This window comes from Aplidium turbinatum, chromosome 8 (assembly GCF_918807975.1).
Source record: "Aplidium turbinatum chromosome 8, kaAplTurb1.1, whole genome shotgun sequence".
Taxonomy (NCBI): Eukaryota; Metazoa; Chordata; class Ascidiacea; order Aplousobranchia; family Polyclinidae; genus Aplidium; species Aplidium turbinatum.
Genome location: NC_137479.1, coordinates 12,398,007 through 12,415,692, shown reverse-complemented (window position 1 = coordinate 12,415,692; position 17,686 = coordinate 12,398,007). Strand labels below are relative to the sequence as shown.

The window sequence follows — 17,686 nt, the reverse complement described above, 5'->3', positions numbered from 1 at the left end:
TGTGGATATGGTTCAACTTTGCTGAAACGAAAATCAATCTTTTCAAACTGGAGATGATTAACTACAAGGGAGGCTTTATCCTGATGATGAAACATAATCTTATAATTAGAAGTGCCTCAACTCCTCACGATTTGATGTTGATTATTATCTCCCCTCCCCCCAGCATCTCCTGCAAATACAATGCTTTTGGGAAAACGGTTGAATATTGATTAAAGATGGATTTCTTTATAAAAAAAATCTTGCTCATGCCTGACTTGGAATCACCAAACGTTCTTACTGCTACTATCCGAAGACAAAGATGAACTTAGCGGAGATGCCAAAAGATAATTAACTTTAACCTACAATTTCGTACGTCTTTATTTATCTCAGTATCTCAAAATACTTTTTTTAGATCCTCAGTTTTATTGTAGGCTACTTAAAGGAGTGTTATAAAACAAAATGAAGCTTAAATAAAAAATACTTATCGACTGGAAAATTTAAAACTTCAATAGCCATGATTGCAGCGTGTCGTGGACATCTCTATAATAGCATCTGGACTGGAAGACAAACGCTAGAACTCATTTTGCAGGGCAAGCAAGATTGCCATATTGGCGGTTTTAAAGCCAAATTTAAGAAACTTGACGTTTTTTAATGCATTTCAGATTAAAATATGACAAGGTCGCAACGCCTTAGGCTGTGGTAGTAGTCACTATAGTCATGCTGTTGGCAAAATCAGCTCAAATGCAATAGGCTATTATAAAAATTATCATCAAGATACTGTGCATTGACAAAACAGGGTTTTTTAAACTATTTACAGTGCTGACAAAAAATATGTGTATATATGAAAATGCCATAGTAGCCTACCAAACGCATCAAAAAACGCTCAAATTTATAAAATGAGGCGTTAAAACTTTCAATATGACAATCCTGTTTGCCGTGCAAGATGAGGCCTAGCGTTTCGCTTCCAGTACATATCGTTTTATAACGACGTTCAAGGTTGCAATAAGACATTTTATACAGGCAAAGTCAACAACCCTCCCTAGAACCAACTCACTCTGCTGAACCAAACCGTATTGTTGAAAACAACCGCGGCGATATCGAGACGCTTAGACTTAAAATCCATGCTATAGAGCGTTCGAATGAATTATTTATACAAAATAGTAATGAAACATCAAATATGTGGGACAGTTTAAGCTCTTACGCAGAAGAGCTGATTAGATAAAACTGTTGGCTATATTGATTTCTGTACTATCGAGCAGAAAAAAATTATTCAGAAAATTATGTTGCATTGTTCTTGCCTGTTTTTTAACGTTCAAAGTCAATCTATACATGAAATGGACATTTCGGAAATTTACTGGACGAAGTAATTGTATTGAAACAATCAAAATGCGTTGGGTCAAAACAATTCTTAACCTAAAGTAAAGATCTAAAATTGCATATCTTGCGTAAAAGGTGTTCAACGCAATTAGACGTAATTCAGCTCACTATAGACACGATGGGTTGAGGTTTTTGGAAAAAAATGCAACATTTGATGAGCGCTGGATACAAACCAAAAGTTTTGGTCACAAAATAAAACAATACTACCCTGAGTGTCGGTGGAATTAAAGCACTTATTGCATCTGGCTGTATTGTGGAAAATCCAGTACGGAATGTTGTTTGGAAAAGTTAAGCTTTATTTTTAGACTTTTTCAGCTGTTGATCATCTCAAAATATTTCAAAATGTGCATTTATTCACCTGGAATCACTCAATTTGTGAGGATTGAGCATTCAACGAGGCACATGAGCCCAGAAACAAACTTCACTCAGTTTTCACAAAAAGGTTTTCTCCTTTTTTTTTCACATAAAACATAATTCAGAAAAAATGCAAATAAAGTTCATATGAAAACGTGTAGTGCTTGTTTTGGCATATTTTAGGTGTAACTGAAACGTACAAATAAAATACTTATTTTTTTATAATTGTTCACAATGTTCAGTTTCTATTGCTGTTTCCTTGTTCTCATCTACGTTCGTCTCGGTTACGTCGGTTTCTTTGTTTATTGTTTGGCTCCTGAAGGCAACCAAGGCCCCGAAAAACAACGCAGCAGATAGGAGTTTCGCCGCAGCAGCTGGGTAGAACAAACGTGTATGAATCAAGCAAAAGTAGTGACATAGCAATAATGCGTTGGGTTAGTTTTAGTTGTATTGTTTTGCAAATACAAATCATTAAATATGTAGTTCAGCAAGCATTAGTTTATCAAATCTTTTGCAGGATCTCACTGATTGCAAGACAGATAAGCGAATACAATTCTTGGGGAGGAAATTCCCAGACAGCAAAATTTATCATTTTTACATTGATGCAATGTCTAAAAGACGTTGAATCAATGTAAAAGTGACGGGTTTTGCTATCTGGGTTAACCGTGGTGTGTTTTCTTTTGCGTATACATCAGTTCATAAGGGAGATCACAGCTGATCAAACATGATCAATCTGTTGAAGAAGAATACATCAGGGCCGAAAAATGTATAGCCACGCATCTGATGATTGACAATGCAAATTGAACTCAACACAATCAGGTAAACTTAGATCTTAATCGCAATAAATTTAGATCTTTGTCTAGCCTTTTATCTAACTTGAGCAGTAAATTTGACGACTGTGCACTGTAGGGTGGATCGATTTAGGTGGGTAAAACACTTTTTTCCTCATTTTGCTTAGCTTGGGGTTAGAAAACTTGCCATTGGGTGTATAGAACATTGTGTAAAAAATTTATTTCGATCGAACAAATTTTGATCTGCCACCAGCCACTTGAAAATTTACTATTTCCTTCTACATTAGGGTGGATCAATTTAGGGGGGTGTAAAACTTTTTTCCTCATTTTACTCAGCTTGGGTGGCCAAAACTTGCCAATGGGTATATAGAACACTGTGCTAAAACTATATTTCGATCGAACATATTTTTGATTTGCAACCAGGCCATTACTCATTGACTAAAACCGCAAAAATACAAAAAACAAGCAAATGTATTTGAATTTGACATTAGCATAGAGATTTATTGCAATGCAATGGAAATGATAATATGCATCAAACTTCCTCGTTTTAGATGAAATAGTCACGTTTCGATTCGAACTTGGGCATTTGTTGTCGTGATTCAATGCGTGAGCGTATAAATCCATCTCGCGAATTAACCCCTCACAAACAGGGGCGAATCTAAGAGTTTTTTTGGGGGGGGCCAGAAAATTTGAAAATCAATTAAAAAGAAAGAAAAGGCTAAACAGATATGAACAATGATACTACGACATATACGATATGCTATAAAATAGACATTAAAAGAACCATTTTCATCAATTGTGATGCCGAGGGACTAATATCAGCTGTTTAGAAGCTTATCAAACCATTTGATGCGGAAACATACAATTTCTACAATTTTTCACAAAATTTCGGGGGGGGCCCCCCCATAAATCTGCGCCTGCCTCACACCGCCGCTGAAGCTTCCGTCACCAACTTGACGCACCTTTCCACCACTTGCGTGTGACACGGAAATCGAGGAAATAAAATTTCTGGAGTGTCCTTAGCTGCAATCATGTCTCCTAGTTTTTGGTCTCTCATATTTCTTGTCACAGGAGGCTCGGTGAGATTGAGAACCTGACAGTCAACCATATCGTAGTATTCGTTGGCGTCAAACTTTATGGGCGGAATGCAGAATCGTCGCATTGTTCTCTGTTCGCGATGTCTTGATCGAGCTTTCTGAATTCACTTAAGTCCAAGCTCATGGATTATCTGCCTCTCATCTGTGATCATGGCCAACGTAATGTTTTCTGAGTGTGCAAAGTATCCATTTCTCTGGAGAACAGTATCGTGTATTTGCATTAGACATGTATTTGCACATCTGGATGGACTAACAGCTGGACCACGTGAATTTTCCTATCCTCTTGGATAAGCTCTTGCTTTGTGTATGGAGCATCTTCCCAAAAAGTTGGAGAATATTCTTCTTTTTGCGTTTGAGACCGCCGCAGATCACGTTGTTACATCCAGGCACAGCAGCCAATGGATTGTGTGTTCATCGAGCGTTCTGAGGTCCACACTCCATATATCTGTCCTGGGGTCGATATGCAGGACATTGGTAGATAATGTGTTATGCAGTCTGAGATTCTGAGGCACATGCACAAGATGGTGAGTCGGTGAGGCTGCATTGAAACATGTTGCTGTTGAAATGGCCCACCCCAGTCAGCAAGCGATTGAGCTTCATCCATTCCTTCCGAGGTTGTTCTGCTCCGGCTGGAGTGTTGGTATTGGGAGGAACTGTGAATTGGGTTGGTCTCGCAACTTCTCTCCATTCACTGTTCCAAACTTCGGTAAAGTGGAAGTTGGACTTGCAGATATCTGCAGCATGTCCGGAAAAGGGGCGTCGAGATTTCAAGCGCTGGGGCTTTTGAGGGTGCAAATTTAGGACAATCTAGTTGAGGAGGTGGTCATCCCTTGACATAGCTTCTAAAACTAGACTGCGTACGTGATTTTCCCTCGCAGTCTACCTAGGGCGATGCCGGATAGCACAGGCAAAAAATCGGTGGGAGTCGGAAGCAGGCAACCAGTGATTATTCTCATGGTGGTGTTGAGGGCAGTGTCAATTTTGCTAGTGTGTGCGCTTCGGCACCAAGTGGGGGAAGCATATTTGGAGGTGCTATAAACAAGTGCAAAAGCACTTGTACGGAGTGCAGATGTACTAGAACCCCAGGATGTTCCAGCTAAGCATCTCAGAAAGTTGTTGCGCGCTGATAGCTTTAGCATGTAGCTGTAGGGCTTCAGCATGGTGTTTGTAAATTAATTTTCGATCGAGATTCACTCCTAGGAAGGTGGGGCACGGGTTGTGTGGGAGTGGGTTTCCGTTGAGACTGACAATGGGCGCGTAGATTTCATGTTACAAAGGTGAAAAGGTGTGACAGTGATCTTTGCCAGGCTCAGTTTCAGCATCCAAAGCTTCAGGTAGTCTGCGATTTGGGCCATGTCATCTGTAAGTGCTTCCTCTACCACATGCCAGTACTTGTCAGAATGGAGTAGTGCCAGATCATCAGCATAGCCGTACTGGCGTGACGTAGTCTCTGGCATGTCACTGATGTAGATGTTAAATATAGTAGAGGGGATAACCATGATCCTTGCGGAACACCGTTTCTTAAGCGGCTGGGCCGGCTGCACTGCCCATCACTCGTCTTCGGCAAAAAGGTCCGATTTGCCAGAATGTTGGCGAGAAATCGCACTACCTTTTTACCTGGGATCATGCGGAGGAGCTTTAGGGTTAGCCTTTGGTGACACACAGAATCATAGGCAGCAGTGAGGTCTACCAAGATTACTCCTGCTTTGTTGCCCTTCTCGAAACTTTTCTCTATATCCTCGGTCAGCTTGACTGCTTGATGAGTCGTACAGCGTCCGTGCCGAAATCCAACTTGTTCTTTTGGTAGTTGGAGATCGACAACTGGCTCGAGTCAAGTTAGCAGGAGCCGTACCAGGATCTTATATGGGACGCAGAGTAGTGATATTGGACGATAGCTCTTGAATCATCAGCTGGCTTGTTTGGTTAGTAGTGCCACTGCAGTTGCTTTTCGACAGATTTTAGGTATGGCCTGGAGGGTCAGGCAAGCAGAATAGAAGCTTTTCAACCATGCCAAACATTTGGGACCACAGTGCCTTAAGAATTCTGGAGGGATATTATCGGGCCCTTGTGCTAATGACAGATGCAAGTTCTCTGGTGCTGAAGGGGGCTGAAAAATGGCCATCTGAGCTTGGGGAGTTCCAGAGCCAGCTGCATTCCTGCTTCACTGCAAGGGCGTGCTTCTTATTGCCACTTTACATTTGTCATTGGTAGTGATAATCCATGAGCTTGGACTTAAGCGAATTCAGAATGCTCTATCAAGCCATCGTGAATAGAGAACATTGCGACGATTCTGCATTCCGCCCATAAAGTTTGACGCCAACGAATACTACGATATAGTTGACTGTCAGGCTCTCAATCTTACGGAGGCTCCTCTAACAAGAAACATGGGGAACAAAGAACTGCGAGACATGATTGCAGCTAAGGACACTCCAGAACTTTTATTTCCTCGATTTCCGTGTCACAAAGCACGCAAGTGGTGGAAAGGTGCGTCAAGTTGGTGACGGAAGCTTCAGCGGCGGTGTGAGGGGTTAATTCGCGACATGGATTTATACGCTCACGCATTGAATCGCGACAACAAATGCCCAAGTTCGAATCGAAACGTGACTGTTTCATCTAAAATGAGGAAGTTTGATGCATATTATCATCTCCATTGCATTGCAATAAATCTCTATGCTAATGTCAAATTCAAATATACATTTGCATGTATTTTTGCATTTTTAGTCGATAAGTAATGGCCTGGTTGCAGATCAAAAATTTGTTTGATCGAAATATAGTTTTAGCACAGTGTTCTATATGGCCAATCGCAAGTTTTGGCCACCCAAGCTAAGCAAAATGAGGAAAAAAGTTTTACACCCCCCTAAATTGATCCACCCTAATGTAGAAGGAAATAGTAAATTTTCAAGTGGCTGGTGGCAGATCAAGATGTCGTCAAATTACATTCTAATTTTGCACAACTGTTTTTGGTAGTAATTGGCAAGTTTTCCAACCCCAAGCTAATAAAAATTTAAAAAAAGTGTTTTCACTCCCCCCTACTGTGCAGGTTTTCTCTGTGGACCTGAATGATATTGCAAGCCTAGTAGCCTACTATGGTACTCTATGCATTTGCATTGTATTTTGTTGCAAAATAAAGCAATTGTTAAATTATCACGATCTGCTGGATTTGTAATTTGCGCAAAAAGCTGTGCTAGACGAACTTACAAAGTACTATCATGTAAACCGCCATGGTCTTGCTGTCGTATATCCAACACGATCCTAAACCACCGCAGCGCTTCTTTTGCCATAAAATACAAGAGAAATCAATTATAGCTCCGTAGATAATAGGACCAGGAATAGAACCAAGGATTCTGACAACAATCCATTGCAGACCAAGAGCAAACGGCTTCAGCAAATGAGGTGTTATTCTGTGAAATGAAAATGTACTGAGTTATAACAATAAAAATATTCTTAAATATAAGTCCACTTGATTATAAGTCTATCTATTAACCTAAAATGTTATATGGCAGTAGGCCTAAATAAAAGCTTGCCCACCATTTGCGTTTCAATTGTATGACAAACCTTCACTTTTTGAATTTTTTTGTTTTGGAAATCCCTGAGGTGTTAATTTATCCAGTTTTACACCACTAATGTAAAACTATCTCATGCAAAGTTCTCAAAGAGATGATAACGAAAACAGCACATCATATGACAAACGACAACCTTACCGAAAAGTCAAAATCAGTGTTCCTGTCAGAGTAGTCAGAGCCAATGCAATGACAAAAAAGAAAATCGCTAAATATATTCCCAAAGTATTGCAAGATGAAGGACAGAGGCCAGCTCGAGCTGTGGCATTGTGGGTGGAAATCTTCGTTGACTTCACACAGGTACAATTGGAAAACAACTGAAAAAGACAAAAGTTAAAACCTCTTTAGAACCAATTATTGAAAAAAAATTATGGTCAAAGTTGGTAGCCGCCTATAGCCGCTTTCCGAAGCCATACCTATTAGATACTAGGACTATTGGTTGAGTTAGGTTTTCTAAAACGCGACATTGCAATTACATACTGTACATAAAAAGTAGCAAAATTATTAACATTTTTACTTTTTATCTGCACTATAATCCACAGTCAATACTACTTGGATTTCAGAATTAAATAATCCCCAACTACGCAACAACTAGGCTTGTTCAAATTACTCGCATTTGTAGCGTAGGCACAAAGAATACTTTTGAACCTGATAATAGAGAGGGTAAGTAATTTTAGTTTCAACTTGAACCCCGATTTTAGGATACAACAGTACATTCTAAGACCTCTAAAAAAATTGAAATTTCCGTCCAAAACAACCCCTCCACTGTGAAACTTAATTTACGCGTAAATTTACCTTGTATTATATTGACATCACTTTTTGTTTATGGCGTTTAAAGTTTGAATATTATTTGCTACTGCACTAAAACACGTTAATAATGTTGCAAGACAACCGCAAAAAATTTTTTGTGGTCTTGGTTCATCGTAAAACACGGAAAAGTGATCATTTCGATTTGTGAGCGTGGCTACGCGCATGCCCAAAAGCGCATCAAACATACAGATGTTCTGTATTGAAGAAATAAAGGATAGGCTATACCACACGAAATTGATCCAAGGGTATTGTACAGCTTTTGCCACACAGGTATAACTTCTTAAGTATACCTATCATTCTTACAAACGTAAAACTTTCAACCTTCTTTGATAAGATACTGTAGATACATGTATAGCCACTAACGAAGCCATAATTGTGTTGCGAAAGATTCACAATACACTTGAGTTTATCAATTTAGTGCATTAGCCTACTTTCCACTCTGGAAATGCAGATGTTTACCTGAATTTTTTTTTTAAACTACAGCCGTTTTATCATGTTTATGGTGTATCATAAAATTACTTTTTAGACACTGGGAAAAATTTTTATTAAGATCCGTTGTAGGTCATGTACAAGATCACCTCAACAATCACCTCGCGTCGACAAATACCCATTAGCCTACAACAACTTGCTGTTGAGAAGCGCCTTGAGCAGCAGTTGTCAGTCAGAGGTTTTCAATTAGTTGTTGCAGCAGAAGCATACCAAAGGAAAGTCAATCTACGTGATTAAACTAAAACCAGCAGATAAAATAGACAGGTCTTTGGAAAAGGATTGAGCGGAGAATATCAGAATTAGGGCTTGAATCGAAAATGCAGAGTAAATTTTGCAAACAGAAGCCAAAGACGTTTTATCAGTTAAATCAGTTATCATAACAAAACAAGCAGACAGCGACTTTAATTTTTTTAAATAGTTTTTGGAGATAGGTTTTGGTCAATTTACGGCAGCTCAAATACAATCAAACTTCAAAATTTTGCACTAATGTCACGCCTTATGCGCATATATTATATGCATACATGTAGTCATGCGCAAAAGTCGAAAAGACCACTTTCCCATGTTTTACAATGAAACCAAGACCAGAAAAATGTAGGCCTATACGGAATTCTTGCAACATATTTAATGTGTTTTAATAGAAAATAATATTATAACTTTCAATGCCATGAACAAAAAAGTGACGTCCTTACAATATTAGGCAATTAAACGTGGAAAGTATTTTTTAGGGTGGGGGTTTCGGACAAAAATTTCAATGTTTTTTCAAAGGTCTAAGAATGTCCTGTTATATTCTAAAACCAGGACTAAAGTTGGATTTGAAAAAAAAATGGTACGCCACAGATGATACAATACACGTCATGTTTGGCTACTTTTATCATTAATCAATCAAACATTTTAATGATCACTTATAATTATCATTTTATCGTTAACAAAACTCAAGTGAAAGTAGCAAGAAGCCTACTACTATGGCGAGAACAAGATCTTCACATTTGTTTACAGAGGCTGCTTCAGACACCAAAATCCGTCATTTTTCGTTGAATCAATGTAAAAATAAACGATTTTGCTGTCTGGGCAGTTACCACTGAGCCTTCATTGTTTGACGAAGATGAGCATCCAGCATGGCAAGCAGAAAAGTAAAGTTTATCATCCGCTCCACAAACTGAATTGAAAAACTCTTCTTGGCATCCGCAACCAGCATTGCACTGGGAAGTCAAGTTACTTTCAAAGATTGGAAAAGGAGTCGTAGCGTCGTTATCTCCACTGCAGTGTATGTAAGTTATACATGAGCATCTGTGGCTCACACGGCACTGACCGGACCTATAGCTTATTCACAATGTGTTGACTTGCTATAAAATGTGTGTTAAAATACCACATATTAAAGTTTATGTATATTTGTTATGCTTCATCGGCATTGTCACAGTGATTGGTGCAAGGACAAAACTATTCAACACTAATAAGTGTAACGGAAAGATCAGACATTATACAGAAATAAAAAAAGACTTCAAAATAAAAACTACTGTAAATCACTGCTGTATGCTGTTGCACTAGAAAATACTTGCTTCATGAAGCATAGTTTATTTTTGCGTAGAATATTTGCAGCAACTTGCCTGGTGTAATGGCTTGTTACTCCAGCAATATCGAGATTGTCGCAATACAAGAAAGCAGAAAATATAGCTGGAGTCGTAAGTAACGATGCAATGCAACAGAACTTGATAATTTGCTCCGTGTTCATTTTCAACTTTCCTATGATCCACCCTCCAGCAATGTGACCTACAAGACCACCGGGAACTAGGACAACACCTTTAAAAAAAACATATTTTAATATGTCAGCTAAAATCTACACGGGATTGAGCTACTATTAACTGTACAAGTGTAGGCTACATGACTATTCAAAAATTGTTGCTTTTTGATGACTCGGCATATTTCGGGATGATGACATAACATTAACAATAGCAATAATGCCTAATGATATAGCAATAGGCTTTATTTTTTCCATTTTTGTTCGATGGGGTCCCTAGTTACTGTACATCGAAGTACTTTGCTACGCAAAAGAAAGTCTGTTATGATCAAATTAATCTTTATTTTCTCACCGGACCAAATGGCGGCACTTCCGCTGGTTTGATGAAAGGCATTTTCAATAAACTTTGCCATGAAAGCAGAAAATCCATTGATAACCATTGCGTCAAAGCATGATGCTAAAGTAGCAAACACCAACGTCGAATTTTTTAACAAGATTAAAATTGCATTTGGAAAGTCACGAATTGATGTCCCAAAGTCTTTTTGTTCACTTATCATATGACCAGCATTTTTAGGAAGGGAATCGTTTCTTCCTTCCCTTTGCTTCAAAGTACCTGAAACGTATAAGTACAATTATTTTCGGAATATTAAAGTGTAAAAATACTTATGCGCTTGATAAGATTATAAGATTGTATCATAAAAGCAGATAGGAGGCTGGCTACGTTTAGTAATCTAAAAAAAATTACTTTCTCTTGATTTATCCTGTCTATTTATAGCCTACATTTTTAAGCAATAGGCTTAGCCCATCAGACATCTTCAGTTTACAAACAAATAAAGAAATTCTAAGCAGTAAGCTTCTGTAATCGTAGACTGAATATAACACAAACTTTGTTATGAAAAAAACTAATTTTATCATTTCAACTACCTGGCAAATGTCGAGGAAACCCAGCCAGAAACACTGTGTTGAGGAGGCAGATGCCCATCATGAACAATGGCCCTAACCACCAGGCCCCCACCCAACGTGGGTCGGTTTCCACAAGACTTATGCTGCAGAAAACATAGTGAGATAAGATAATCGCAAGCATCAGCGACACAAAGATTATTCATCAAATCAACTTAATTTTAGTTTTCAATCTACCACTGCCTCTGAATGAAACCATACTACAATGGCCTTATCACTGAAGTATTTTTAAACATCATTGAAGTACGTTTGCTCATAAAACAAGTCTATTACTAAGATGGTATGGCATATACCAAGGAGAGAAAGTTTTCTTTGAAAGGCATTGACTTTGAAAGTGGATAGGAAGAGGAAACGAGGAAAATTAAAAAGAACAAAAAAAACAGATGAAGAATGAAGCAGACAAAGTCAGACTGAAGGAAGAAGATACGATGGACAAATCGTGGTGGAAAATAGGAGTGAAGACAATCGCTGCACTTTGCAACAGCACGCTATTTTGCGGCACCAAGTGGATGGAATAATTTACAGACAACAACTAGTGATAACTTGGCTTTGTTAAACTTAGTGACAGATTCTGTATCAAAGCTTTCATAAGTGAGCAAACTTTTCTGCAGGTATTAAGCTTCCAAACAAGCTTTTCCACTTTGAAGAGAAGAATTCCATCTATCATCTTCCAATCAAAATTTTCTTATGAAGTTTTTGTTTTAGGAAACTTTTGTTTAAAATGCATCATTGCTACGACATAACGTCTGGTGCTTGTTAGCAAAACCATTTTTGCACAACGAATTAGAAGTATTTATACTAACTGTACCTTTCTGCATCTACTTGATTGAAATCAACATACAAACTGCGTAATAGAAACCCGCCAAGAAGGAATCCAATTGCTGGTCCAAGAATCATGGCTCCGTTACATAAACCTATACATAAACTCAGTTACATAAAAAGTATAAAAGCGTTTCATTTATTTTAATGTAAGCTAATTTTGTTATTCTATTCCACAAAACTCGTATACAATGTCATACCGTAGTCTACTCGGTGATGTATCTTTATTTTGTAGATGTCAATAGTTAGTTGATACATTGTTATTTATTATATTTGTGTGTGTACAATGCTTCACTGAAGTGATTGAGAGTATCAGCATCCTTTCTGTTGTTGAGTCATATGACGATAAAAATGAATTATTCTTTTAATGGTTGTTCACGTAACATATATTCTTGTTCAATGAGACAAATAATGGAAGAACATGATTTTATTGCTAGTATATAATCAACAAAGAACTTTTATAGCCTATTAGTCTGTAAGTAGGCTATTTACCTGCTTGATAGCGCATTTTTTTAAGCACATGTCAGATTGTCAGACTTGCTAACACGTATTTCATTTCCACAAATAGCGCGTCAGCAGCATGAAGCATGACTGAGCAAAATTTGGTGCTTAAATGTGCATTGAGAGGCATGCAATCACAACGTTTACTTCTTCAGCGAGTGTATACTATCATCTGCTTTTACTACTAGTAATCTACAGTGTATTTTATAAAACAATACCGCGTTTTTTAATGTGACAAAACAAAAAAAAAGATCATCTATGCCTAGCGATAAAGTGCAAATCTAACTATTGCAACAATAGGGAGATTGCCTCGGTTTGATACTCGGCCTATACTTGAAGAAAAACGATTTGGTAGAAATTGTTGCAGTGATGTTGTCTGTGAATTATCCTATCCACGTGGTGTCACAGCTGACCTTTTGTTGTGCACAGATTCGAGCGCTTACCCAACTGAGTTATAGGGAAAACATTATCAGACCAATGTCTTACATACCGAGATATAATGGAGCTTCATGCTTTGAAGTGCTGTCTTCTACATACGCAAGACCTAAAGTTAAAAGTGGAACTGCAGCTGCACCACATAACAGGGTTCCCAGCAAGAAAATGTACAAGTTATTTTCAGAGCTTGTTTCCACAGAAGAGCATGAAACGTTGGTTGAGTAAGAACAGGTATCTGCGAAAATATTCTGTTATTATTATTCTATATGATATCTACTGTAGTACTTAAAATGAAAACCATAGTAATCTCACATGCAAAGTGCATTTCAACAAGTATTCATCAAAAGGAAATAGGCTATATTTAGCCGGAGAAAAATATTTCAATTTTTCTTAAAGTTAGCTTGTTTTACTTTATCATGACCGACAAAACGGCAATCAGCTTTGTTAACTTAAACGAGGTATTTGTTTAATTGTCCGTAAATTTAGTCCGTAAAATATACTCAGTTGCTCCTTTGTAGGGTTGCACTGACATTGTCTGCTTTGTGAAGCGCTCAGAAGCAACACACATCTGCGATGGATACTATATAAAAACAAGATTATAATTGTCAGTAAATGAATTACGTCTACAAAATCTATATTAAGCCACCTGAAAAAGATTCGTCGTTCACATAAACAGACGAGGTAAAATGAGGAAGGACATATATCAGACAACCCACAGCATAAAGAAATGCCCCCACGGATAAGATGTGAGGTTTATGACCGTGACTACCCAGATACGACACGAACACACAGGCAATACAAAATCCAATATCGTATCCAGTCACAATGAGTCCAGACACTGTGCTGTCAAATCCAAACCTTCTTTCAAGTGGGGCAACGTTCAAACTGACAAACCCATTGGAGTGTGTACCTGAAAATCATGTTTTGTTAAAATGATTCAGTTTGTATTAATGTTATACAAAAACTGTTGTAATGTTCTAGTTCTCATCTTTGTTGTAAAAACAATCTTTTTTAACAAGCGAAATTCTTTCGTCCGTTGAAAGGTAAAAATTACTACCTCACATTCATTAACCAAAGTAAAAAATCCAAAACAACTCGTCAGATTTTCCTTAATCGTAGCATTTATCCAGTTGAAGTTGAGTTTCAAAAAAGTTACTGAAGCCCAGGCTGAGAATGTGCGCAAAAACGTTTTTCAGCAACTCCATTGTAGTCTTTAATATTTGCTTTCCTATAGCAAAAAACAATGTCATTTCCAGAAGTAGCCTATAGTTGTTTTTTGATGCAAATATTTTATAGCCGATAACTCAGATATGCCTTAAAGTCCTTGGCTTTTTCAACATGGCTATTTTTTAATATTATTATAGGCTAGACTAGGCTACATTACATTGCCGTTCTGCAATCCTTATTGCATAGCAAAAGCAAAATGGAAGCCACAGCTAATCCAGTTGCTGTTGTGACTTAAACAGGGCAAGGTTTTAAAAACTAATCAGCATCGTAAAACCAGTTTGTGGAAATTGTATTATTTTAATCTTCAGTGGTACAAATTTTGTGAAAACATCGTTGTGTTTTATTGTCTTAAAAATGTCCTGTAATTAATTCACATTTCACAAAGCTACGTTTATTCATAGTACGAAAAGTGTCAGATATGTACAAAATATTCCTTTTACATTACGTTGTTAGCGTTTGAGTTAAAATAGTAAATAACCTAGTTTTTGGAAAGCACTGTTTTTTGTTTTTAGAATTTAGGCTGAGATCTATATTGAGTTCGGTGGCAAGGTTTATTGTGATAGACTATAATTCATTTTGGCCTACAGGAAGTCTACGCGTCAAAAGCTTTGCATGCACTTACCTAAAACAATAGCAAATATTGAATAAGCAGCAACAAAGCCTCGAATATTGTTGAAGCATTGTAAGGGCCCAGTTTTAAAGCATGCCCACCCATATTTTCCTTCTTTTACAAAACTTTCATTTGGTTCCATTTCACATCAAAATTCTCAAGTTCTTTTTAAATGCAACAACCTGCCTGCAAAGCATTTTCAAAGTGTTACTTGCTTATTGACTAAGGATATAAACAATGTACAGAATATCTACTACGGTACGCGTTATATATAGCCTACCTACATAGCCTATCTAATGCAGCTGCAGCAGGCTATAGTGTGCAATACATTGTAGGCCTACAGCAGGGTTACTCAACTAATGTTGGCAAAGGTCCAGTCTGTCAAATTAAGCTATATATTTTTTGCGGTCTGGTGAATAAGTAATTTTATCCGCAACCAGGAAAGTTGAACTATTCAGTACCAGCACCAAACCTTTTTTTAGGTAAAATGTAGCCTAACTCGACTTGAATTTTTGACAAAGTCTTGGGGTGGGGCAGCTACTAAGATAATTACAGAAAAAAATGCTTTCTCCTAGTAAAATTTATTTAAAAAAGCCTCTAAACGTTGCAATGAAGTTATTCTTCCAGAAGCCCGAGGTCCACCATCAACATCCAGAAGGTCCGGATTCGGACCGGGACCGCGGTCCGCTAGTGAGTAGCCCTGGCCTACAGTATTGGTGGCAGTATCGGTGAAGATAAACTCATTTTTCTTAAAACGTAAAATCAATTCATTCAATAGTTAGATTTCAAACCAATTTCCATTGTTATGTGTTCAAACATTTTCCTACATAACGGTGGTCCCATTGAAACCAATTTTAAATCATTTTTCGGTTTTAACTTGTCAATACAGCAACTTCGCTTTCTCCATTTATTTATTTCACATTTTTGTAAAAGTCTGAAAAAATGTTCTAAACTGCCTGGAATGCATTTTCAAAAAATAGTAAAAACCTGAACTCATTCAAAAGAATAGACATTAGACAGAACCACACTAAATCGGCAAATCGTTCGAAAATTTGTATTTAATAAAGCATAGATAACTATCCAAAGCACCCGATGTGAAGATTTAATAAAGCAATGATAAATAAAGCATAGATTTGTTAAAGCATGGATACTGAATCCAAGCACCCGATGTGAAGAAGAAATTAGACGACGCATTGCATTATCAAAGTCAAGTTTCAACACCATGGCAAAAATCTTTAAAGATAGAAAGCTCTCCAAAACCTTAAAAATTCGTCTGTTAAAATGCTTTAATTTGGTCAATTTTGATGTACGGATGTGAAACCAGGACGCTAACGGCAAAAACCCGAAAAAAGCTTGAAGCTGCAGAAATGTGGTTTTACCGAAGAATTCTTAAAATTCCCTGGACAGCTTTTCGAACCAACAGAGCAGTTCTCCAACAGATGGGCCAGGAGCAGCAGATAATGAGATCTATAGAAATGCGGCAGCTGAAGTTCTTGGGTCACACTCACATCATAAGAAAAGGCGAACTTGAAGATTTATCTTTAAGCGGAAAAATACTAGGAAAACGGTCAAGAGGAGCTCAAAGATTCACATTTTTGCACAACTTTCAACCACATATCAAAAACCCTACTAAAATTTGGCAAGACGCACGAGATCGATCAAACTGGAACATCATTGTACATCGAGGGCTGTATCAGCCATGATACCTACAGAGATAACTATCAACATAAGATTAAGCTATGATACAGTGCCAAAAATCCTTAGTCTTGCAAAGATTGTCTATTACCGGTTCCGCTGAAAGGAAGCTGCATAAGTCTGCTTGTCTGTCAAGATGGGTCTTTCGATCGCGAAACAACTCACTGTTTGTTTACCACACACTAACGATTTGCTTGCAAATTATACAATAGTTTCCAATTTAGTTCATTTTGTGCAGTGATGATCAGTGCACGCGTATGTGCTAGTGCTAAGCTGAGTGCTAGCAATATCTGCTAAGAGTTGGGCCAGACTTCTAATGACAAGAAAATACTAAAAGAAAAGATACTCTAATAAATAGGAAACACGTTTAGCATGAAATGCAGACGTACTAAACGAGATAGGTCATTTTGTGACGTTTGTGAACCCGCGTCACGCTTTAATACATTTCTTTCTTTTTCCAGCCATCTAAATGGCTAAATGGCTAAGTAATGGCTAAACATACGAATGACCTTTTCAACCGACTGAAAACAATTCTGCCACATTTCAAAGTCAGATGAAATTGCATACCAGTTGTCGAAATGCCAAACTGAAGTAAAAATTTTAAAATCATAAAAAATGATATAAAAACTCTGCACAAAATAGCGTTTTGTCTCATTGTTCTCCATTAAAGTGTTCAAGGCAAAAAAGTGCTATCCACAGTTTAAACGCTGTCGTTTTCTATGAGCCTTTGGGACCTAAAGTCTAATAGAGTCTATTGGTTTACCATCACATGTTGACGATCCTTCTTGTACCAATCTTGGAGGCTACTGAAGAGCAGTCAGCCTTTAGTTTCGTCATATGAAAAGGTCTGACATTCTGGTTGATTGGTTTTGAATCTGTACCTTCGGACTCACAAAGCCTTGATAGGTTATTCCAGGTAGTTTCGCATTCATGTAGAGGGTTTTGACGCAGAGCCTGTTACCTAAGTTAACAGAGTGAAATTTTTCCGATTGTTGAAATGTTGTTACCGGGGAATTATTCCATCCATTAGGTGCCGTTGAATGGAGAGCAGTCCTTAACGTGCGTTGCTCAAGCGCACACTCCGAGAGTCGAACCAGCGCCGCCTGATCTTGAAGCTTCTTCGTTCACGGAGTCACGTGCTAACCAACTGAGCTATCGGAGCGGACAATTCTGCTTCATTTAGAGGAGCAAAGAAGACACAGCAACAGTCATGGATGGTGTGCTCTGTGGTCAAATTTTGTACCCAA

The 17,686-nt window shown here is 37.8% G+C and overlaps 1 protein-coding gene across 1 annotated transcript; it reads right to left on the bottom strand.

The window, feature by feature from the left end:
• Positions 1-1,929: 1,929 nt before the first annotated feature.
• LOC145776071 (solute carrier organic anion transporter family member 4C1-like) lies at positions 1,930-14,886 on the bottom strand. Its single transcript, XM_082587476.1, has 11 exons — positions 14,757-14,886; positions 13,677-13,817; positions 12,963-13,142; positions 11,961-12,066; positions 11,117-11,238; positions 10,545-10,805; positions 10,062-10,254; positions 9,534-9,714; positions 7,300-7,475; positions 6,797-6,999; positions 1,930-2,084 (listed from the first exon to the last, which is right to left on the bottom strand). The coding sequence occupies exons 1-11, from the start codon at positions 14,884-14,886 to the stop codon at positions 1,930-1,932; spliced, it is 1,848 nt and encodes a 615-aa protein (XP_082443602.1).
• Between the last annotated feature and the right edge of the window lie 2,800 nt (positions 14,887-17,686).